A 26,180-nucleotide genomic window follows, 5' to 3' on the forward strand; every position below is an offset into this window, starting at 1 on the left:
ATTATACTAAATCTACTCTGCCTATGTTCTATAAACGGAACAACTAAGCCTGGGTCACGTCTGTTTAACCACATAGTTTACTGAATATTTTAAGCACACTGTTGAGACCTACTGCTTAGAAACAAAGATTTCTTTCAAAGTAATACTGCTAATTGACAATGCACATGGTCACCCAAGACCTCTAATGGAGATGTACAATGAGATTCATGTTGTTTTCATGCCTGCTAACACAACATCTATTCCGTACCTGTGGATCAAGGAGTAATTTCAACTTTAAGTCTTATTATTTAAGAAATACATTTTGTAAGGCTATAGCTGCCACACATAGTGATTCTTCTAATGGATCTGGGCACAGTAAATTGAGAACCTTCCAGAAAGTTTTCACCAGTCTAGATGCCACTAAGAGCATTTGTGATTCGTGGGAAGAGGTCCAAATATTAACATTAACAGGAGTTTGGAAGTTGATTCCAACCCTCATGGATGACTTTGAGGGTTTCAAGACTTCAGTGGAAGGAAGTAACTGCAGATGTTGTAGAAACAGCAAGGGAACTAGGATTAGAAGTGGAGCCTGAAGATGTGATCAAACTTGAATGGATGAGGAGTTGCTTCCTATGGATGGTTTCTGGAGATGGAATGTACATCTGGTGAAGAGGCTGTGAAGATTGTTGAAATGACAACAATGGATTTAGAATATTCCATAAACTGAGTTGATAAAGCAGCAGCAGGGTTTGTGAAGACTGACTCCAATTTTGAAAGAAGCTCTACCGTGGGTAAAATGCTGTCAAACAGCGTCACATGCTACAGAGAAATCCTTCACAAAAGGATGAAACTTCATTGTTGTCTTATTTTAAGAAATTGCCTCCTTAACCTTTAGCAATCAGCACACTGATCAGTCCGCAGCCATCAACATCAAGGCAAAACTTTCCATCAGCAAAAAGATTATGACTTATTGAAAGTTCAGATGGTGGTTAGTATTTTTTAGCAATAACATACTTTTTTTAACTAAAGAATTTTATAAATTAAGGTATGTATACTTTTTTTAGACATGCTATTGCACACTTAATAAACTACAAAATAAACATAACTTTTTTCTGTACTGAGAAACCAGAACATTCGTTTGACTTGCTTTACTGCAGTATTCAACTTATTGTAGTAGTCTGGAAACAAACCTGCAATATTTCTGAGGTATGGCTAAATAGGAAATAGGCTAACTTTTTCAGAGTGGCCATATCGTTTTGCATTCCCAGCAGCAGCATTGTATAAGAGTTTAGTACCTCTACATCCATTCTAATACTTGGTATTGTCTATACCTTTTATTTTAGTAATTGTAATTATTATGGTTTATGACTTCTCGAGCTTTTAATGTGAAAATATATATGATTAATGTCTTAGTATATAATATTGAGGGCTTTATTCTCCACATATATTTACTCACAATTCTCCAATGTGGCTTAGGTTGTTGATAAATTTACTGATTTGTTTAAAAGTGATTCAAAATGCATAAGAAATGAGCCTTTGGATGTGGAGAATAAGGAGATCCAATATTGAGAACTTAGGGAGACAAAATATTCTTTTAGAACCACCTGCCCTATCCACCCTCCCAAAAAACTTACATGACGGGTTATGTAATCTTTATTTTCAGTAATCTTTATAAAATGATAAAGATTGGCAAAAGCAATGTAAGATTAGAAATGAGATTTTTTTTCTAAATGCATGATCTGAGAGTAGATAGTTTCCAAAAGTTATGAGTTATTAACATGCTTTAATTCTTTAAAGGGAAAGGTGTAAAGGAGGATGGAATATTAAAATGCATTAGACTGATGTGTTTGTGAGCATTTAGAAAATAAAGCAGCAGACATGTGATCTCAGAATGGAAGATTTAGAGCAAACCATGTCAAAACTGGATCAATACATGAAGGGAATGTATAGAATTAGATATTCTTAATTTCAGGCAAATATATGACAAAATATCTAAAGATAATATTATGGGAAAAGGTTGCAAGTGGACCCAGAGCTGATTATATACTTTAACCAGAGTATGCTGATTAAGGGATTGATAGCAATCTCAAAGCAGTCTTAAGAGATTTTGGTAATACTGTTTCCTCATTATGAGGAGTATGCTGTCAGGAGTCCAATAAATACTTGGAAACAGAAGAACTGCTCTTCATTTTTCCTTCTTCCTCTACTCAATTTTCTATTCCCACCAGGCTTTCTTTTTCTGATTATGCATTATCTGACTTGTAATTTCTCCAAAACTACACATAATAGACACTTAATCCAAAGTGAGACAAAAGAAAAAAGCTAATGTAGTTAACAGACCTAGACCATCATAGGTAATGGCCCTCCATGGTATATCTCCTCTATTCCATGACCAGGCAATTAGCATTGTTCTATAGTTAAGGGCTTGGCTGAGACCTTATCTAGGGCTCCTGATACTGAAGCAAATGATCTTCTGTGTACATATGAACCCCTAAATTTTATTTAGCTCCCTACCACCAGATGTTTTTTGATAATTAGTCCCATAATCTTACATTTGTGAACAGTATGCTCCATTAACCAAATTTCCAAAGATAAGTTTCTTACTAAGACCAACACAAAACTGCATGTTCAATAAGTCAATTATGTAGGAAACTCAAATGCACCTATATTTCTGAGGTTCTACAAAGGGAGCCTCATTAAATACAAAGGTCGGCCCAGTGTATAAATTAGAGTCATTAATTTCAGATAAGTCATATAGCTATAATGCTAATTAAATATATAAAATATGAAGTCAGAAACCACTATTTCACCATTTTGTTTACTTTACTCTAATTTTAGCCTTCACAAACTCTGTAATATATCATTTTTATTTTATTAAAATCTTAATATTAAAATTTAAACAGTGAGCTATAGTCATAGGATATTTTGAATAACTTTATGTAATCATAGCATTAATAAAATGGTTATTCATCTCTTTACTATTTTTCCTCTGTGTTATACAGTTAGAAATACTTAATGAGCTCTTGCATTAAATTTATTGAAAAAATTTATATTATCTCCTTTAATCATCATATAACAAGATGGACTGGCTTAGGTAAAGCTAAGATTGAGGATTATGTCACTTTTACAAAATGTCTTAATGGAACCACCATTTCTCACTTTATCCTATTACCCCTTATTCCTAAATACTTAAGATCAGATGTATTTTTTGACACCTATAGGCATTATTAGCAAAGATCTTAGTTTGAAACATGTATGTTGCCTGGAAGGGGAGAAATTTCAAAGATGTTTTCGTATCAATCAAAGCATTAATATCCACTGACAATTTTGGTTGATTACCTACCCATGGTGTTGAGAAGTAGAGGCCAACACCCTACAGGGATGGTCTTTAAAACCATAACACAGAGCACTCTTAAGTGGAGCTGGCCTCATAGAACTACAACGATTGATCCCAGACTAGGGCATGGAGTACCTGGAAGGAGAAGGAGGACAGAAGCTAGCAAGGATTGGAAATGACTAGCCAAACCATCTATTTCAGAATTTGGTCTAGGTTCCAGGAAGAAAAATCCTTAGCATCCCTTGATTCTGCATGTCTAACACTACAAATACTTGAGAATTTAATTGAATATTTGAGATAATGCATTTTTCTGTTTTTAAGTTAATAACAAACAGTAACACCTCAAAAGTAATATAATGATTCAGGATGTTCAAACAATTATATGAAATACTCCTGTGAGGGGCGCCTTTGTGGCTCAGTCCTTTAAGCATCCAATTCTTGATTTGGGCTCAGGTCATGATCTCGGGGTTATGACATGGAGCCCGGCATTGAGCTCCCCACTCAGTGGGGAATCTGCCCAAGATTCTCTCCACCTCTCCTTCTCTTGCCCCCTACCCCATCTTCAAGCGCTCTCTCTCAAATAAATAAATCTTTTTTAAAAAATGAAATACTCCTATGATAAAACTTTTCAAAACGTGCACACTATTGTCTTTTCTTCAGACACTGTAATTCTTGTTACATCTGAGTTACACAGATTAAGGGTCCTAATTTTTACGAATGCCAGCCTTCTCCTAATATCACAGTCATCTGCTTTGATGTATTATTTTCTCAAATTGATTAATTAATATTAGTCTAATTAATTAATTAATATTAACAATGAGCTCTGAAACATCAACAATGCATTTGATCATTTAAAATGTGTGTCCCATACTTAACCTAAGTGTTTCGTTGATCTATTCTCCCAGATTTGTACAGACTATTTTACATAAAATATTCATTCTCATTAAGTTGTCCCAGATTATTACAGCATTCTTTAAGTTAAAAAAAATGAGTCAATGACAAAAAACATAAATTTGGTACGTGAGAATAATCTGTAACCTTCTACTTTTTATATGTCCTACACCATCTGCAGTCAATTAAGCGATTCCCAGGTGTTCACAGTAATTGCTTTAACGCAAGATTACATGTCACTTTAGGGGTCATTAAATATTTATTATAAAACCCTCATCTACATTTTTCTCCATTCATTTAGGGACAAAACATGCTGATGTTTAGTTTTGACAAAATTAAAAAAAATGGTTTTACATGTTGAATTAAAAATAGTTTTTTTATAAGTCAAAATTTGGTGAAAGAATAAAAACAATGATGCTGATCTAGTTGTGCTTATTTACATTCTTTATTTTAAGTGAAAAATACGTACTTATAATTTGTGGCTAAGATGTCAAAAAATCAAATCAGATATCATTTTGTCAGGACTAGTGAATAGTGGGGAATTTAATGGGTCAGAGGATTCATTAACTAATTTCCTCTCTAAAGGTAAAAACAGATTTTACATTCAGGAAACAACCATGGGGATAATCTAGCATAATACTCATTTCATAGATAAGTAAAACCAAGAGGTTTGACCAATTGTACAGAATTATTTATGTACAGATCAAATAAAAATTACAATAACTAACATATACATGAAGTGGTCCAAGTACTTCACATCTGTTCACTTACTCAATTTTCACATCTACTGTAGGAGATGGACACTCATGTTATCCGCATGGAAGCTTGGAGTATGGAGGATGCCCTGAGTAACCTGGTCACAGTGCTGGGAAGTGACAGATCTGGGATTTAATTGGCTCCAGAATCCATGCTCTTAACTATTAAAATATAATTCCTTTCTAAGACTACTTTCTGACTAAAGTATGATTTCTAGGTGAATATATTCTTCTAGAACATTTTGATATATAAATTACATGATTACACTCATGATATTATTATTAGTGAAAAATCCACCTATTCCTGTGTTTTGAAAATAATTTTCACTGAACTTATGTTCTGATGTCTTTTGGTTTTCTATAACATCTCTTAATAATTAGTCATAATCAAAGTGCCTTTCTAGCAAGAGTGTTTTGTGACAGGCATTGTGCAATCTTTGGATATACAAATTAACTTAAGTATGTGGAACATTAAAAAATGCTCATGGCTTAATCAATCTAATAAACATTATTGTATAATAAATTCTTAATAGTAACATAGTTATTATTAAAATTATGTGATTAAATTATGTGATTAATTTGAGAAATTATGTGATTTTATTCACTGCTTGCATTACTGAAGGTTTATTTTGCCATGATAGGTGACCAGTAAATATTTTTAGAAAAGCTTCTAGACTCAAATTACCTTGTAGTCTATTGCACTGAATAAAATGCTGATGTCTCAAACAATCCTTCGGTGTGTAGTAGCAGACTCAAATGTTTATTTAAGTGTTATGCTGGCTTTCTTTCCCAATATTTTCCTTACACTAATTCTATGGGGCAGCCCGTGTGCTGTGTGTGTGTGTGTGTGTGTGTGTGTGTGTGTGTGTGCGCGCGCGCGCGCGTGCCTGCCTGTCTTCGATGTTGGAAATATACTGAGGTGGGCAGAGAGGCATCAACACAGTTAAGAGTCTTAGGGTTTTCAGTTTTTACTAAAGGATATCAATTTTATCATCAGTTCACTTCACTTCTGAACTGAAAAGACTCAGCCACAAACTTTAACATTTTGGGTCCTCACTTCATCTGACCAATGACAAGCCCAGGTCCCAGGTGAAAGTATCTATCATAAGGAATATTTAATAGGCAGAGAAGCCTAAATATTTATCCCTGAATTAAGTTGAACTGGTAAACATGTTCCATTTCTTGCTCCCACAGTTATTTTACCTAGTGGCACTTTGTGGTCCCGCTCTGAGCATTCCTTAAAGCACCACGCCATAGTGTTGGCAGGCCAATGCTTCTAACAGGCTACACTGTATCATCCAGTTTTCTTTCTATTAAACAACGTGTACATTTTGTGCAGTGTATGTGAGAAAAAAACCCTGGTTTTCCATAAAAAGCTCCAATGTTTCTCCTTAAACATAGTAGGATCACGTCATTAGTCACATTTCTCTTTACACCTTTACTACCAGGAAGGTAATGTGGCTTAATTAATCATTATACAGGATACAAATAGTTTCCATATGGATAAAGAAGGTACTAATTTTTAATGTAATTTTGTATATATGTACATTTTAATTTTTTATCTCTTTATAAACTTATGATATTTTAAAAATGGTTGTTTCATCATATGGACTTTATTATTAGTGTATACTGACTCAAAATCCTGAGAAAACAAATCAAAGAAAAATATTCTCCTTACAGAATCTTAGTGCCTAGTTGTTCTCATCAAGCATATCTTCTCTTATCATAAATAAAGCAAATTTGATTTTAAGTGTATATAGCTAATTGACAGCTGCTAGAAAAGGCACAGAACCAGTAATGATGCACACCTGCCACTCAATACCCCCCACTCCCTGACTGGCTGTCTTGTAAATCCCCTGGGGCAATGAAGGTAAGTACCTCAGACCTCAGAAGAAACCAAAAAGTCAACTCTGCTGCACAAGTTGTCTCTAATTGTTTTTTATTTTATGTGGTGTTTAATCCTCAAAATGTGAATTATGAAAAGCAAACTAGTACCAAATGTTAATATCATTTTGTTTAATTTCTAGCAAATGACACACTGTCTTATTACCATATAGTAAGACTTATTTAAGGCAGCCATGACTTGCAGGTTTGAAGAAGTAATGAAGAAAGACAGAAAAATGAGAAATTACAGATTGTAATTAAGGTTTCTATATAATTTGGATATGTCACTGATTCTTGATAAACAGAAATGAAAATATCCAAGATGAGTCAATGATTCTGACAATAAAAGTTATCAGTTCCTGGGAGTGAATTTATTCTCCAAAATTTACCGAGCATTAAATAAGGAGAATTATGATGATATATGACACCTTAGATGAAGCATAAGATTGTGAGTCTAAGCAGATTTTAAAAGTAAATAATCAGAACAATGACATTCCAATTATTTAATACCCAATTAGCATTAATGTTTTACTGAGATAATGTTATAGACATGAAATTACGGACCTTCTTATCATGCTTAGCCACAGGACCATATAGCAGCTATTCTGGGTTTCCTAAACATGATCGCTTATGACTGAAATTTAAATGAGGGAGACTACTGAAAAAAAAATATGTAAAACAAAACTAGCTCTGCCCATTAATATTACTGCTTGTTCAACTTTTCAGTTTATCCTCCTTTTACTTTTAGCCTCCAGTACTCAACTGATGATGCCTAGTGACCAACTCTTATGATGTGAACGTTATGTAAAATAAAATTGAATTATTATAAATAAAGTGCAATTATATTTTTTGGAAATACATATATGCTAAAATATAAGTTGCATTTTTGGCTTCATTAAAGCAAATAGCATATCGAAAAGTGTTTCATATACCTACAAAAGAAGTAGACACAATCAAATTCATGTTTATAAATCTCACATTTCAAATGCCATATTCTTGTGTAATTTAAAAAGAACTATTGGAAATATACTTTTATATTAAAGTGCTCATTAATTTTTCATTAAGATAAGGACAACTCATTCCTTGAGATTATAATTTACTACTTATAATATACTTGGAAATATACTTTTATATTAAGGTGCTCATTAAGTTTTCATTAAGATAAGGACAACTCATTCCTTGAGATTATAATTTACTACTTATAATATACTTGGAAATATACTTTTATATTAAGGTGCTCATTAAGTTTTCATTAAGATAAGGACAACTCATTCCTTGAGATTATAATTTACTACTTATAATATACTTTTATATACACACATATATTATCAATATTAAGTAATTTCCCCACAAAAAAAGTACAGCATTCTAAAGATATTTTGACAGTTACACACAATCAAGTCTTTTTACTACTTTACACAATTACAACTGACTTTTTATTTGCCTGTTTTCTTATAAAAATTGACTCAAATAATAATCCCAGGTAATATGAATCACTAATTTTTTGACAATATGAGAAAACAATATTTTATCATTAACTTATATTTATAACTTCTAAAGCCTATAAATCTTAAAATATAAATAATCTCAACACCATATTTATAAGTAATTGATAAATGTTAAGATTTATTATATTCAACTAATATGTCATTTCTAATTTACATTAGCAGATAATACCTCTCAGGAAATTATTTACCTAAAACAAAGGATACATAGACCACATGATGTTATATCTCATGTGTTTTATTCTGTTTACTATAACTTAACGTACACTAGGGAGGTATTTGTTAGAAAAATGGTGCATTTCATAATTCAAGAGTAGTAACAACAAAATACATGTGATTGTCTTATAGTAACACATTGACAAGAGTAAGAACTACCAAATAGAGGAGACTATAATTAGCTTGTGAAAAATCAAATCTTATGCAAGATAGTTGGGCTGAAAAAGGATGTCTAGTTTTATATTAGAGAAATAATAAACTTTTGCTTTCCCCAATTTAAACAATCACAAAGCTTCAAGTGGAGTAAGATGGTATGAGCAATCTTTACCCCCAGAGCACTCACCTACTGTCAGCTGTCCAGTTAACTGCCCCATGTGATTTCTTGCATTCACTGTTACATTCCTGTCAGATTGTAAGACCAGTGGACTATCCTGGGAAACATGCAGAAAATAAAGAAATCAAATAAAAAATAGAAATAGAGTCAAACTTAATCTCTAAAACTATACTGCATTTGTTTGGGTATTACCAAAATTCTATTTCTTTGTTTTATATTAAGCATTCATTTTAACATCCCAAATATTGACTGGACAATATGAAAAAAAATACAAGTGTTTCATCATAACTACTTGACAGGATAGGAATGTTTCCACTTTGATAAATGGACATTAACTATTTGGTGCAATAATTTCCAACTCTACCAATTGCTGTACGTCCAAGGTATAGACACTCCTCCCCTCTCCATCTCCCAGTGGAATATAATGGATATGTCACTGATTCTTGATAAACAGAAATGAAAATACCTACCTATGGAGATGTTTTAGACCCTACCCAAATGAGGAAGTTCCTTTTTAAGTTGAATTTGCAACTTTCAGGTCCCAGCTGAAATGTCATCTCATCAAAATTGCCTCCCCTACAAATTCATTCAATCCCCAAACTCCCAGTCTCCATTTATTTTGTTCAGAACACTTATCACAAGGCAAATTTATTTTGCATATATATGTGTTTACTTGGTTTTGTTTGTTTCTGTCACAGAAGGAAATGTCCATGGGACAGGGAACATGACAGTCATGTGTATATAATTATATCCTCACTACTTAGCATACTGCTGGAAAAAAAGCATTTACTAGGTATTTATTGAGTGGGTAAATAAATTTTCATAATAAATGATATTAGCTTGTTTATTTACCTCATGTGGAAATGCCCTGTAAATTATAGAATGGCTTATGTAGGGAGGCACATAAAATATAAGAATATAAGATGTTTGCCTGGAAATTCTCATTTAGAATATCTAACTTTGGTTAGATGTTTACTTTTATCACTAATTTAGCATTTAACAGTGCAATAATTTATTGAAGGATATGGCCTTCAGAACCTGCATATTGAGCTTTTGCCTCCACTGCATTAGACAAGTAATTTACAGCTGCCTAGACTTTCATTTTTATGATCTAAAACATAAGCAAGGTGATCATTTACAAACTGTCCATCCATTCATTCATCAAGTCTTTCTGAGTGCTCACCATGCAGGCTGTAATGTTCTAGAGGTTTGGGACATCTCAGTGATCAAAACAGAACAATACCTGCCCTCATGGAGCTTTTAATCCAGGTAAAAAAATTCTATGAAAATCTCTCCCAATACCATCCTCACAATCTAGGTGGTATGTCACTTCTATGTTAATGTAAATACACAAGTGTTTTTATATATAAGCTATATAAAAACTCTTTCAAGATTAGGATTTGAGATTTGTGACTTGGAGATACATAGAAGGACTTTATAGGCTTTTTCCTAAAGCAGATTTGTACCACATCTGACTAGATACAAAGCACTGAGTAAAGAAGTACACACACACACACACACACACACACACACAAACACACCGCGTGCGTGCACGCTTTCTTTTAAAAGTGGGTTTTAGTACTATGGGTTAACTAAGATTTGATTTTTTAAATTAATTTTCCACGTTTTGAAGAATATGTTTATTCTGTAAAGTGAGACTTGGTTGTACAAAAACCACTATAGTTAATTTCATTCTCTGTCTTTCTTACTACAACTCATGTCTTTGTGCCACAAATCAAAAATGTTATCTATACATTTCAAAAAAAAAAAAAAAATATATATATATAATGCTTTTCCCATAGCTATTTCTAGGCTGCAGTCATCCATCTTTGAAAATATCTAATGTATTTTAAGTTAATTCCATTTTTCCTTTTGAGCAATGTGTTCGAATTCTGTTTACAGTATAGGTCATGGACTAAGGAAGGACTACATGCAATTATATCCAGTAAAGATACTGCACAAAGTACAGGGTTCTTAAAAGCAGACACAGATTCTATTTTAGGGTGGTAGAATTAATTACACGTGACTCATGCATTTCAAAAGGGGGTTTTGAATCCAATAAAATTAATATGAATGTAAGAAACAGCAAAGCCTATAAAGTAACTTGCAGTTCAAAACACCATAAAAATACATTGGTTGAATTTTAATTCCAATTGTTTTAATATTTTTATAAAATAACATATACAATTAATGTTTAGATTTTTAAAAGTTGATGACAATATATACTTTTATTTGCTTTGCTAGACCTAAATTTCTATGAACTATAGCATAAAAAAGCATAACCATTAACACTGTAATTTCAGGACTATGTAAGTATATTAAAATAATTATTGTCTTACTAAATATTTTAAGATGAGAGACTAGTCCATTATAAAAGGCAATATGAATTTCATCTGGTTTAGTAGACAGACTTGAGTTACAAGTAAGAAATCTAATCATTATATGTCTTTGTTTACATTTTAATCTACTTTTCCCTTACTGTAACCACAGAAATGAGGTTCTTCCCCAGCATTTATCCCTTTTCTGCCCATGAGTCCACTAAATTTCCCCTCAGAATTAAATATTTATATCTAAATTAAAACTTCACTATGATAAAAATAGCAATCTTTTTACTAAAACTCAAAGCATATAGCTATCAGGAGTAATGAACAATTCTGTATGCTGTATTCACGTAAACATTACTATATTATTATGTTATACTGACTTGTTAAAATATAATTAGGTGAGCTGAATGAAAACAAGTAACTATTGGGGTGCCTGACTGGCTCAACCGGAAGAGCATGCAACTCTTGCTCTCGGGGTCGTGAGTTTGAGCCCCACCTTGGGTGCAGAGATTAAATAAACAAACTTAAAGAAAACAAGTAACTATTTTTGTTAAACAGAAGGTAATGCACGTAAGTTAATCATCTTCACTGAAAAATCACACTATGGTTTCTGCATTATATATCAGGACAGCGACATCTCTGGGGCTTAGAACCATGGCTCATGCATGACCTATTACATAACACCCACTCGGTACTAATTCAAATATACAGATGTGATAAAAAACCTCCATGATAAAAATGATAGCAACATCCAAAGAAGATAGAATCCCCAGCAATCTATAAATCTAATACTAAGCACATTTTTTAGGTAAAAATTAGTACCAAGAAACTACCTCTTTCCAAAAAAAAAAAAAGATTGACATTTAAGAATGCTTTATATCTCCTTTCTTGTGTTCATCTCTCCAAAGGTCTATGTGTAAGAAAATGATTTCCACTAAGAAATCATTGCTTTCCACTCTCTGCTCTACATTCCCTCCTTACAGTCCTTTGTCTTATATTCCTGTATTCCAGGACTTTGAAGGCTAGTGTCTAATTTCAGATATTAAAAGAAGCATAGCAGTACTCTCTTATAGCTTATTCTTGCTGAGAATATCAAGGGGAGAAACTTATTTGGTAGTATTATCTCATGGAGGAGGAATAAGACATATAAATTCTGTGTGAGGGTAAGTAAGTAGGTGGCATATTATTCTGCACAATATAGTAATATAGGTATCTTTTCTTTTTGGAGAAAAAAATCTTCATCTTTTGATTCAAATATCTGTCCTCCCAAACCAGGAAATCTCCTGGCAGGTACATCCCAGGGTTCTGGAGTTGCCCTGTATCTCGGCTGTAACTCTAGGAAACCTATCTGCCTTCTTAGCTACTCTTGAGACAAAGCAGGTGGGAGACTCAGGGAGAAAAGCAATGGTACCTTTAAGTGGGCCTGAAAGCCCCTGTTTATGATTCTTTCATGCACACATTCTTTACGCCAAGGGCCTGATTGGAACCTTGCTAATGGTTTTAGAAAAATAATGCAATATGTCCTTCTTATTTCAATGTTTTTGTCAAAGGCAGTGCAAGTGAATAAGGTAAAACAAAAACAAAAACAAAAACAAAAACATTCCTTTCTTCTCATTTTTATCGTGTCCACCTTTGTTTATCTTACGTATTTACTGATTACCTGTAATGTGTCCAGCTCTTTGCTAGTTACTGGGTAAAAAACAGAAACAAGGGGACAAACTTTCTTTTCTTATGGAGTTCATAACCTACCACATAAAGCTAGACAATTAACCACAAAAATAAAAAAAATAAAAAAAAACAGAGAATGTTACTAGTAGTAAGCTGCTGTAATAGAGACTTTTCTCACAAAGTGTAAGTTATACTGATGAGAAGAGACTGTTTCTGCATACACATAAGTTATACTGATTGTATCCTGTTGTATGTACGTGAGGCACTTCATTCTTTCTTCCACACCTATTAAGTTGTAGAAATAGTAGTCAGAGCAGCTAGCGCCTACTGACGCTTAACTCATGCCAGACTCTGTTCTGAACACTTTCCATGTATGAGCTCATCTACTCAGTAGCTTAAAATAAAACCACCCATGGCAGTATCAGGAAATAAACTGGTTGCAAGACAGACAGTGCACCCCCTGTTTGAGTTCAAGTAGTGCGTCTGCCAAATACTTCCTGCTTCACTTGGCGAGTCACTCAACGTCTCTGAACCATGATTGCTTTATCTGCAAATAGGGTAATAATACATAATTTGTGGGCTTTTTGTAAGGAATTAATGAGATGATATATACAAAAGGCTTAGATTAGCAGCCAGCCTTTGCTGAAGGTCCTATTAGTGTTTTGCTTTTATTATTTATTCCTCACTGTAATTATAGTATTCTAATAATAGTACTAGCTACTATCATTTCTATTTTACAAATGAATAAACTCCAGCAAAGAACGTATAAGTCACTTGCTCTAAACCAACATGGGTAATAAATGACAGAGCAAATATTTGAACCCAGAAATTTGGATCTAGAATCTCCCTCGTCAACCACTATGAGATACCCGCCTCTCTGGTGGTGATTCAGTTCTAGGCTTTCTACAATGTCAGATCAAAATGTGAAAATAAATTGAAAAGTAAGTGAAGAAAGTATAATTTAAAATTAAAAGGACAATCTGATACATACCCTGTCTTAGAATATAAGACGTGACCTCCACACTGCCATCATCCACGTTTCAGTAAGAGTCTGGTTCATTTTGTTTCATTCTGTTTTCTCAGGTTCTAGAGCAAGAGTATATACTCCTGAACTGCCCTCTGCACCCATATTTTAGAATGTATCGCTCACCCTACTTGCTATCCTAAAAGAGAACATAATTAATGATCTGTATTGTTTGGTGTAAATGGCATGCATTTGGCATGTCATTGTTTGAATTTATACAGTTCGACCTGAGTTTTACCAGGTGAGGTTTCTTATCCTCACTGACTGAAATTATACAACTTTGCAATAAACTTCCATTACCCCCCAAATTCTCTATCTCCCTTCTCCTCAATATTCAATCAGCTATGTTAGGAGCGTCTCTTAAGTCTACCCTTTCCTGTCTTTCCTGTGACCACTCCTGTGACAGACTCACAGCTCACGTCGCAACAACCACCTTTCCTTACATTGATTCTTCATATCCAGTGGTATTTTTCTAAAACATTTTTTAAAATATTGGCATGCTCGAATTAAAACAGAACAAACTAAAGCACTTACTGTTTCCTCATTCCCACCTTGGAAAAAAATTCACGTTCAGAACATACAAGGTACTTTATAATAGGATCCAGTTCTGCTTGTGTAGCTCTATTTCATATCACTTCAGCATGCAAAAATGACCCAGATTTCCCATGTTTCTGAAAATATGCTACTTCTGTGCCTTCTCATCTTCTGTTCCCCATGCCTGAGATTCTTATCTACTTCTCTGGAACTGGCAAAATTATATTTTTCAAGTTCCAGCTCAAAGTTGCATCATTTCTGAAGCATTCCTGCTCTTCCAGCATTAAAATTCACCTCCCACTCTCCAGTTCCTCAATCAGTGTTGATGTCTATCATGGTACTTGTCACGAGATTTTTTTGCTTTGCTTTGTTTTGATCATTCCTTTGTTTATAGCTTCCATTAGACTGGACTGTCCTGAAAGCACGGGTGTTGTCATTTTCCTTTACTCATGCTGCCCCCTTTTGAAAGCAGAGTTTGTGTCATGCTTTGCACCTAGTTCATGGTCAATAAATGCTGTTGAGTGAATGAATTGAACTGAGCACATTTACAACATAATGCACTCACACTACCTGTGTTTACCTGGATTTGTGTTCAGGCCACAAAGAACTTACTAAGCTTTTGCAACATTTTTTTTTTTTTCCCCCAGAGCAAGGTTTCTAAAAAACCATGGAAGTGGAACAAGTCATATCACATTATGATGTGATTTATAGTCATAATATCTCTCTGAACCAGGCAGACTTCATTCCTTTCCCTAAGCGTTTGATCCACTTAAGAAGCTGAAAAACAGGTAATATTTTAATTCTTTGGTTAAGAAAACAATTACTTGAAATTTTATTTCTTTCAGAATGCAAAGCATTTAACTGTTGAAATTTGTATTTTAAAGGTAGAAGAAGTACTGATCATGAAAAGGAATCTATCTACAGATGTTAAAGTGACCTCCTCAAATTCTCAGTGCTCACATTTTAACCTGAATGTGAGGTAGTGAAGGGGAGAGAGCATGTATTCACCAATCAGCTTTTCTGTGTTTCTATTCAACACTTTTATTGAGAATTCTTCATTTTCATTAATTTTTTGCTATAAATTATCAAGTCATGGAGTTCACTACAAGGAATATCTTGTGAGAATGATCTATGACTTCTGATGGTCCTTCTGGCTCCTTCCTGTCTCTTTCAAGCTACATAGTAAACCTAGTAGTCTAGACATACTCCTCCTGAGGGTCTCCTTATCCCAACTGCTAGCGATGAGTGTGTCTTCAGAATAATGCCACAGGGAGCAGTTCCCTGCACAGAGTTCCATTTACAGGGAATCTTTGGTAATCTGCCACTTCCTGTTATCATTCAAATTGCTCCAACCCAAACTTTACCCATGGATAGGCTTAGAAAATGAATGCTTCTTGAATCAGTATCCTAAAAGGGAAAAGTATTATATTTACCTACGGTAATGACGATCCAGATCAACGAAAGGCCACTGTTGCTTCAACCAGATGACACTAAATTCCCAGAGATGCCTCTTTTCCTCTCAGGGGACACTCGCTGCCCCAGGAAAATAGTTTCCTCTTTCCATCTCTTTCTTGAGTTGTCACTTTGTCCCTCCGGCTGCCCCTTCAGTCTTTCTTCAGGCTGATCTTGCCCTCATAGTAGTTTTGAGGGTGCCAACCTGTTCATTCTCTGCCTAACCAAGAGCCTGAAAAACATACACCCCACTGATGGGGTAAGGAAATTGGGTGCTGCCTCATAGAATACATAAATTGTGCTCACTTTGATGGGCAGAAAGAAACTTTAGAGTGTATGTAAATATCTTTTGCTTAACCAATTCATATGTCCTAAAAATTAATGGAATTAATTATTTTAAATCATTTATTTATATGGAACAAGGAACTATTTAAGTCTTCTAGGAATGGAACTATTCAACGGTGAATGGGTAGGTATTTCAGAACAAGCAGCGTACGAAGCCTCTCCCACTTCTTCTGTAATAAAATGCTACAGGATATGCCACATGTGTATTTGTAGATGAAACAGACTTTATCTTCTATAAATGCAAGAGATGAGGACAAATAGAGAGTTAAGCAAGAAGCTAAGTCTCAATTAAATTATTTTTCTTTTAGCTTGCTTGAAATTGGCACTAGAGAGGGGCACCTGGGTGGCTCAGTCAGTTAAGTGCCGACTCAGCTCAGGTCATGATCTTGGGGTCGTGGGATCGAGCTCCACATTGGGCTCTGCGCTTGGAGTGGAGTCTGCTTGGGATTCTCTCTCTCTCTCCCTCTGCTCCTCCCCCCACTCATGCTCTCCTTCTCTCTGAAATAAGTAATAAAATCTTAAAAAAAAAAAGATATTGGCACTAGAGAAAGGATAAGAAGTCTGCGGAATCTAAAATTTAAAAATTGCTGCACACTTAACAAAAAATTCACCTTTCTCAGATAAGAGGTATGTAATTTTCCAAGAAATGCCTTTGTTGAGGAAGGGAATAGGGATAGAGAAGTTAAAAGAAAAAATCAAAATCATTTATTGGATTATTTCCCATAGAAATATCTTCATTGATATTAGTTAAGTTTCTTCTAGTTATAAAGAGCAACAATAACAGAAATAACAACAAATCTTTCTCTTAAAATCTAGTTGGCTGATGAAGCACTTTAAGTATCTGAAATATCAGGATCAACTTTTTAGTTGATTGTGTGTGTGTGTGTGTGTGTGTGTGTGTTTGCACGTGGCTGCACATGCATCTATGCTGTTACTGATTTTATGCAGAAACAGATTAGGGAAATCAGAAATATAATGATTATGACAAACATTTTTCCATAGTGACAAAAGACAGTGGAATGACAAAACAGATAATAAGAAAAACAATTGGTTATAAAATTAAATAAGTGTAACAGGGTCATAATACTTATGATGGTTACTTTCATGTGTCAAATTAATGGGGCCCCGGGATACTCAGATATTTGTTTAAACAATATTCTGGGTGTGTCTATCAGGGTGTTTTTAAATGAGATCAAAATTAAAGTTGGTAGATTGAATAAAGCAGGTTGCCCTCCCCAGTGTGGGTTCATCTCATCCATCCATCGAAGACCTGAACAGAACCAAAGGGGTGAGTAAGAGAATTTGTTCTCTCTGCCTGAATGTCTTTGAAGTGGGACATCAGCCTTCTGCTATCTGACTCAAACTCAGACTGGACTTTATACCACCAGCTATTCTGGTTCTAAGGTCTTTGGATTTGGACTAGAAGAATACCATTCGTTCTCCTGGGTCTCTAGCTGGGTCTGACTGCAGATCCTGGGACTTCTCAGCATCCATAACTATGTGGGCCAATTCCTTAAAATAAATATGTAATTATATATAACATATAATTATGTTATATAATACTATCTATATTTTAGAGGGAGAGAGAGAGAAAACCTATATATAAGTTAAAAGTTTCGTGTAGATAATTTTTGTATTTGAGTTAACCCACGAGAACCTAATACATTACCCATATTAATTACTAAAGGAACATGGTAAAAATATGTATATGAATATTAAGCAACAAACCGACCCTACAGATAACATTTATTGTGCTTTTATAATTATCTATGATATTCTATGCTTTGAAGCATTTTGCTAATTATGGTTATACCTTTGCTATATTTGATAAGACAACTGTGCAAATATATATATATGAATAAATCCTCCCTCAATTTGTGTAATCATTACTTTAGAAACTATGGCAATTTTCATCCTTTCTTTGTCAACTAAATAAAAGGGTGGAAAGTATCCCTGGGATTACTTTTTCAAAGGACTACAGCACTTTCAAATTTCTGACATTTTTTTCATGCTAAGATAATATAAAGAATAATCCTTGGTCTCTTAATAGGAAAATCTAATGATGACAGGTTTTGGGGCTAGAAGAAATGTAAAATTAATTATATTTTTAGGTATATAAAAATGGTAACTATAACATCTGTGGTCAGTGAACATTGAGGAATATTTAGAATATGTCAGACCAATTAGCACATGACATGACTAGAGAAATTACTCTAACCTGATGCTCAGAAATTTGTAATGCTCATACAAATCATCTTAGGATCTTTCTACATGCAGATCAGAGTGAAACCTGAGATTCTTCATGCCTAACAAGCTCCCAAGTGATACCATGGTACTGGTCTGCAGATGACTGAATAGTATGGGATCCATTTGGCTGAGGTGTAGGAATAGACAGCTACTTGCTAGAAGCTTCTAAATCTGCAATGTGGCCTGAACCCATAGATCAAGCAGAAAATTACAGCTGTCTCAAAAAATTATTTTTGAACTATTCCCCATAGCACAGCAAGCCTATGTTTAACCCACAGATTTATAAATTAGGATGTGTTTGCCCTCTACTTCCTGACCTCCATGGAAAAGACTGCTCACTAACCCACGACACTTCTTCCTGTGCACACGGCAGTCAGGCTACATTTTCTAGTCTTTCTTGTAGGTGATATGGTTGTACAACCAACAATGACAAAGTTGCCGTCAGAGAAAGATAGGCGGAAGTGATAAAAGACATTTGCAGGCCTGGACTACAAAAGCCTTCCAGCCTCGTGCTAACTTCTCCGTCAGACGCCCCACGTGTTGTGGAACGACTCATGGAGAAAACCTAGGTCTCTAAATGTCTGTGCAGATCTGAGACACTGGTCCTACCAACACCACCAGATTGTGAAGTGACAGATAAATAGTTTTTGTACTTGAATTAACCCATGAGATACCAGAGTTATTTGTTAACAGAAGCGCGCTTATTCTGATACAATACCACCTTTCATTCTCTTCTAAAAGGAGGTGACTGTCCCAGTGTGTCCACCCGAGGCCTCCTCACCACAGCGCCCTGTGCAAGTCCTCCCTCCCTGTCTTAAATTTTCTCCATATTCCTCTCCTTTAATAATCATACTGACATTTCTCATAACACGGATATACTTTCAGAATGTTATGATGCTACGGATTGATCTGTTAAATGATATACTTAACGGTGATGATATTTAACAATGTATTTTTCTCTTAGGAGTAATTAATCAAATTGGCTTCATCTAGAGGAGAGATCAGAAACTTTTCCTTAAAGGGATAGATAGTAAATACTTTAGACTCTACAGACCATGCCGTTGCTGTTGCAACTATTCAACTCTGCTTCTGTAGCTCAAAAGTAGCCACAAGCAAGACACGAATGGACTTGACTGTATTGCAGTAAAATCTTATTAAAAAAAAAAAAGGCAGACATTTGCAAGCACAGGTTACTGACTTCTGATCTAAAGAATGAATCTCTGATGGATTTCAGATCTCAACATTATAGCAACTATGCATCCAACATTTTTCAAAATAATGCTAATATAATGATTTTATTTTTGAATGATTTTTAAATAAATATAGTGTTAACTTGATATACATTTTTAAATATAAGAATTCATATAAAAATAATTTAATTATGATAAATCTAGGTATAAATTTCACTTTATAAAACTCTGCTTAGGATACTTCTTAATTCTAGAAACTGATGACTCCTGTCTTTTATCAGTTTTGCAAAAACAGTCATCCATTATCTGTTTAATAGTGCCTCCACTTCATTGTTTACATCATTTCCATGCAGAATTTCCTTTAGATATGGAATATACGTTCTTTCATTCTATCTGTATGTTTTCATAACTCTGTCTCCTATTTCCCATCTCCCTGTCTCTGTGATACCTGCCTGCTTAGGGCTTCCAACCTTGTGTATGTACTCCTCCTTTCAGTGGTGTTACTCATCTGTTAAGCTATCCACTGAGTTATCAATTCACTGGTATATCTTTTTTTAAGAAATTTGGTTATTTTTTCACATCTGACTGGTCAATTATATTTGTTTATGTTATTGTTTTTTATTTGCTCTCTTATTCCAATTTGTTTCTTAAACATTATTATCTATATCATTTTAATATTCTATATCTGAAAATTCTAATTGCTAAAGTAATTTAGAGGTCTAAATTAGTGAATCATTGTTTGTGTTGAATTTGTCTTGTGTTGGCCCATTCCCAGATTGTTTCTTTTTATTGTCTGTTGTTTAGCTCCATGGTCAACGTGAGAGAATTTCTAGGAGCCTGGAAGCATCCTTCTGGAGAAGATTTGTATTTGCTCCTGCTAGGCACTGGAGGACAGTGCTTATCTGGGAAGATATGAATTCAAAAGGGCAGGACAACATTTACAAATTCTCAAAGGACAGAGTATTTGTAACCGTAATGGCCTGATGTTCCTTATGCTATTCAGCTGGTTATTAATTCCCACGGTTTGAAGTTCTAGGTATTGTTAATTATCATTATGGGAAACTCTGATTTCAGTTTTCATATCCTGCTACTTTTAATTAATTAACTAATTAATTAATTTTTTATTATTATGTTCAGTTAGCCAACATATAGTAGCACATCATTAGTTTTTGATGTAGTGTTCAACGATTCATTAGTTGTGTATAACACACAGTGATGTCCTGCTATTTTTTTTTAACTCTCTCTCTCTCTTTCTTTTTGGATTTATGGTTTCTCTATTACCTTTTTCAAGTGAAAAAATTCAATTACATACATCTAGGTTGTCAGTGGGACTTTATTTCAGAATAGAGAGTCTACAAATTTACTAGAAGTCAAAGTTCTCATTATATGCCATTTTTATATAAAAAATAAACTTACTATTCAACAATATATAAAAGAAGCTTAAGGTATAGAGATGAGGGTTGAGAAAAAAACAAGGATAGAATAGTGAGTGACCTGAAGTTAGACAAGTGAGTACCTGGAAACACCAGATACTTCTAAAAAGTAAGTATGCATGTGTGTATGTGCTCCTATGTGAAGGAAGGATGTTTGCAAATTCAGAGTTTATAAATCGCCATATCACAAGGGAAGTCATAAGCAACTATGATACATTGTTATATGGTAACCAGAGCACATACTTTTCATTTTGGTTACTAGTTAGTCTAATCCTTAAAATAGATTTTAATATTTCCTAGAAAGATTGGTGGAGTTCATATATGAAGAAAAGAATCTTTATCTGTGTCTCAATGTTGATCCATTATGTAAAAAGTATTTTTTAAATCACAGAGAAAGAAAACATTGTTTTGCAGAGTAAGCTATTTATATTAAGCCTGTAGAAACAGCTAAAAACTTCCAAATGTAATAAATTAATCAATTTAATAATAGTGAATATTGGAATTAAAGGGATTTTTCTATTAAAGCACAGAATTTGTGATATGAGAAATCAGTGAACTCTAGGGATTTTTGGAAGTCATTTTAACACATAAAAAGTATTATAGTTTTTCTGAATTGTTCTATTTTCCATTAAAAAAAAAAAAGACCGATGCCATCTGAAGAGCAAACACACAGAGGAGCAAAACATAAAATACTTATGCTTTCATTAAGATGGTACTTCTTCCAAATGATATTGTGTTATAAACTTAAACATAATGTTAAATTGGCACTAAAATTTATAAACAGAATTAAAGGCCTTTTAAAATGTGAGAAATAAATGTGTCCAGACACATATCTTATTGCTTGTTGTAACAAGCTTGTTGCTAGGGTTGAACCCTGAATTTTACTTTGACTTTTTTTCTAGCAGTTAAAGACAAAGTAAAAATGTTATGTTATAAAATTGTCATTGTCTGATAAAAGCAAGCAGAGAAATATTTAGGGAGAAATATTTTCCCTTAATATTAGCATTTAATCTCTCTCTAAGAAATTTAAATATACTCACTTAGAGCATTTGTTTCCAAATTCAGGCAAATCAAATAGTTCACTGTGCTGTCTTCCCTGAGGCCTGCCTGACCTAATGCTGTCAGGAGCCAGATGTTGAACACTAAGAAAGAAGCCAGAATTTCTACTTATGTCAAACAATAAGTGAAGCAGTAGAAATGAATGAATGAAGCGTTAAAAAGAAAAAAAAAAAGAACACAGATTTTATTTTTTTTTATTTTTTAAAGATTTTATTTATTTGACAGAGAGAGACACAGCGAGAGAGGGAACACAAGCAGGGGGAGTGGGAGAGGGAGAAGCAGGCTTCCTGCCGAGCAGGGAGCCTGATGTGGGGCTCGATCCCAGAACCCTGGGACCACGACCTGAGCCGAAGGCAGACGCTTAACGACTGAGCCACCCAGGCGCCCCAAGAACACAGATTTTAAAATTGAATCCAGCTGTTAAATTTTGTTTAATCTCCCACTATTATTATGTCAAAAATAATATGTTAATTTGGTACTCATTAATGATTTCTATTAATAACACATAAGATTAAAAAGATTTTGTTTCATCCTTTCTGCCAAACATATTTACAAGTAGAATGAATGTGTATACTTAAAATTTTAGAAAGTGAAAGATAAAATTTAATCTTTTTATCTGTAGGAGGAATTTGTAATGCCTGAAATTCATTATTCTAAATATGAATGATCAACTTACTAAAGCTGTAGAGTGTAGGGGACTAATCTATATTAATATCTATTTACATTTTGCACTGTAAAATTCTTCATAATTACATAACTATGAATTTGCAAAAAGTTAAAAATAACTTCCTCATCTTTGAAGTGAAGTACTGAACAACATTTACAAGAATCATACATTGAGTTCCTATTATCTCTCCCACTATAGCTGGTTTTGCTCCCTCTTCCAATGGACATGGAGATGGGGAAGGCATCTAATATGACACTATGTGTCTCAGAACTAGTTCCAAGTAATTCTCCCCTCCTCTTTCCTCCTCCTAATCTTTGAATCCCAGGTCATCACACTACATAATCCACAACTCATACCTCCATTTCTTGGTTCACTCACTGTCATTCTCTCCCCTCATTTCAGTCACAATTCGTAGTGATTTCAGTTACCACAGAGATGATCTTCTGGTACTCTGAACTATTGGATTCTTGCTTTATCCTCCCATGATCTTGTCATACACCCTTCATTAGCCTCTCTCGTGTTCATACTAAGACTGTCTGTCATTACTAATAACTGCAATTCTTCCATTAAGCTCCACCTCAAGTATACCACACTTGTCCTTTCAACTTACTTACTCTAGTACCTGACACCAGATTAAAAAAAAATTATTCTGGATTTAGGTAAATTAAGATTACTATTCAACTGATAAAAATATATACTACAAATTTGCTTTATCATCAAAAGGAAAAAAAGGATAAATTTATCAGAAATCCTTACCACAATTAAAAATTTTAAAAAGATAATGCAAAACCAAGAAGAATTTGTCAGAAACTTTTAGAAATGTTTTTCTTAATGATTTAGGTAACCCCCCCCCCACAGTGGGTATACATCTTTGTGGATAAAGATAACTTATTGCTAGAATGAAAAAGGTTCAGCATGAGATAGAGTCTACTTCTGCTGTGTAATACATGGATTGAGAAACTTGATCACACACATGAGGAGGTAGAAATAAAGCGATTCGGTATATGAATGTTACTTATTTTTTGAAGTCTATCCAAAAAAAGTCCCATCACACTGATTTATCATCAACATTATAACTGAAAATACTCAATTAGGTACACCTTCAACTCTGTAATAAAGAACTAATCAGAAACCAACTAATTTGCAAAATATTCTGTTACCCAGCCATTAGAGTTATTAGAGATCCCTCTTTTCAGGGAGCATGCCTAAAAGTCTCTACTAAAACTAAATCAAATGGTTTTTTATATCATATTCTCCCTCCAAGAGTTACTTTGTGTAACCCTACATTCTTTGGAACATGCTGGTGAAGTTTATAGATGGTTGAAGCATGTGATGTATAAAATGCTTTTATTTTATCCCATGTTACAGTTATATTTTTACCATAATTTTGGAGCCAAATATTTGCTTTATTCTATCCATGAAAATGTCTACCATATAACCTAAGAAAGATATGAGAGATACATACATGAGACATGGATTTGGCCATATAATCATTGGCTAAATATGGTGCCATAAATGTCTCCTATTGTGACTCTCTTTGAATTTCTATTATCAGACTCTCCTTTAAAATGATACATTCAGGGGCACCTGTGTGGTTCAGCTGGTTAAGTCTCCAACTCTTGATGTCGGCTCTGGTCATGATCTCAGCTCAGGATCATGGGATCAAGCCCTGTGTCGGGCTATGTGCTCAGCGTGGTGTCCGATTGTTGCCCCACCTCTGCATCTCGCCCTGATTGTGCACACTCTCTCTTTCAAATAAATAAAATTTTAAAAAAATAATAAAAAGATACATTCAATAACAGTAGTCAGGGGGTAGTAGTCAGGGAGATCCCTACATGGAACTTGTTAGCACTCTAGACACACCATTCTATAAGATAACAGAACTCAGAATATATCAGCTCCTAAGATAACTCACTTCATGCTTCACGTAACATCCCTCTATAAGTCCTACCATGAGTTTTGACACCCAGTTTGTGAATCTCTTTCTCTCTCTTTTCTTTTTTGATTCCATGAAAGTTTTTTAATCGTAAAATGATGACCTTTAGAGAAAGATAAAACCCATATTTTCATGTGACGAAGACCTGGTTTTGCTTTCACTGAACGCCTCTCATCCATCAGATGAGAATCCCTAGGTTTTAACACCGCCCAGTTAACCTTACAGTCTGTCTTATTTCTCAATCACAGGAAACCACCCACAGAGGGCAAATTTGAATTGTCATCCTTCCAGGCTTACATCAGAAGCTGCACCATCAAACTGTCTGATATTTACTTCTACTACAATCTTATTGGGAGAAATATTTAGAGAAGATTGTTTGGAAGTTATGTTCTTCTGACTACTCTTTATGTGAGGATTTAGTTGGACATATATAGAAGATTATTCCTGTGTCAATCCCTCCCAAACATCAATTTTAATTTAACTGCATTTAAAAATAGTTTTCACAGTTTTTATCAGGGACACACTATCAAACCACATTAAACATGTTTCTGTTTTTCCTCAAACTATTTTCACAACATTTACTATTTTGCTCCATCATCTTCTTATGAAATTCTACATAACAAATTTATTTGGCCATTTATGCTAAGGAGATCTTTGTTTTCTTTAAATAACAGGTTATATTCCTTTACTTTGGAAACTAAAATCATGTAACCATGTCCCCCCGCCCCATTTTTATTCTTGAAGTCAATATGGAAGCTGTAAGATAAAAACTGCACCTGTACAAGGATGGACTTCATTTTTTTCTGATCTTGCCCTACTTTTAGTCTTAAGTTTTCCAGTCCTGCTTTTTTTGGTATTATTGTTTATATGTTGCTACAGTTGGGCACATTTTTGTTATTTTCATTATACTTTCTGGAATGAATTAGGCATAAGTAGAAAAAGTAATGCATCATAGTATAAATCGTGTTAATATGCATATGTACATATTTAACATGAAATAATAAATGCTGTGATAATTTAAATTGATATGAAGCAATGCTGGAAGCCTAGATTTAAATACAGATGGACAGACATAGATAAGGATAAATAGATATATCTATATATTCAAGATTAAAAAAAGATAACTTGCTTCAATATCTTTTAAATAATGAAATGGCAGAGGATTTTGATAGCTGTTTTAAATAAGAACCTTGTAGACATTTTGGTTGAACCTAGGCTTTTATTTTTTAAAGATTTATTTATTTATTTAAGAGAGAAAGAGAGAGAGCAGGAGTAGGGGAGGGACAGAGGGAGAAGGAGAAGGAGAGAAGCAGACTCCCTGCTGAGTGCGGAGCCCCATGAGGGGTTTGATCTTATGAACCTGAAATCATGCCTTGAACTGAAACCAAGAGTCAACTACT

The 26,180-nt window shown here is 34.1% G+C and overlaps 1 protein-coding gene across 2 annotated transcripts in view; it reads right to left on the bottom strand.

Annotated features, from left to right (window-relative positions):
- Window positions 1-26,180, bottom strand: part of SGCZ (sarcoglycan zeta) — a 1,078,188-nt gene that overhangs the window by 110,315 nt on the left and 941,693 nt on the right. For both annotated transcript variants that reach the window (XM_036068587.2, XM_036068584.2), the window contains one exon: window positions 8,911-8,998. In XM_036068587.2, the coding sequence (XP_035924480.1) occupies window positions 8,911-8,998 (88 nt within the window). The remainder of the gene's footprint in view (window positions 1-8,910; window positions 8,999-26,180) is intronic.

Source organism: Halichoerus grypus, chromosome 3, assembly GCF_964656455.1.
Source record: "Halichoerus grypus chromosome 3, mHalGry1.hap1.1, whole genome shotgun sequence".
In the NCBI taxonomy this organism is placed as follows: domain Eukaryota; kingdom Metazoa; phylum Chordata; class Mammalia; order Carnivora; family Phocidae; genus Halichoerus; species Halichoerus grypus.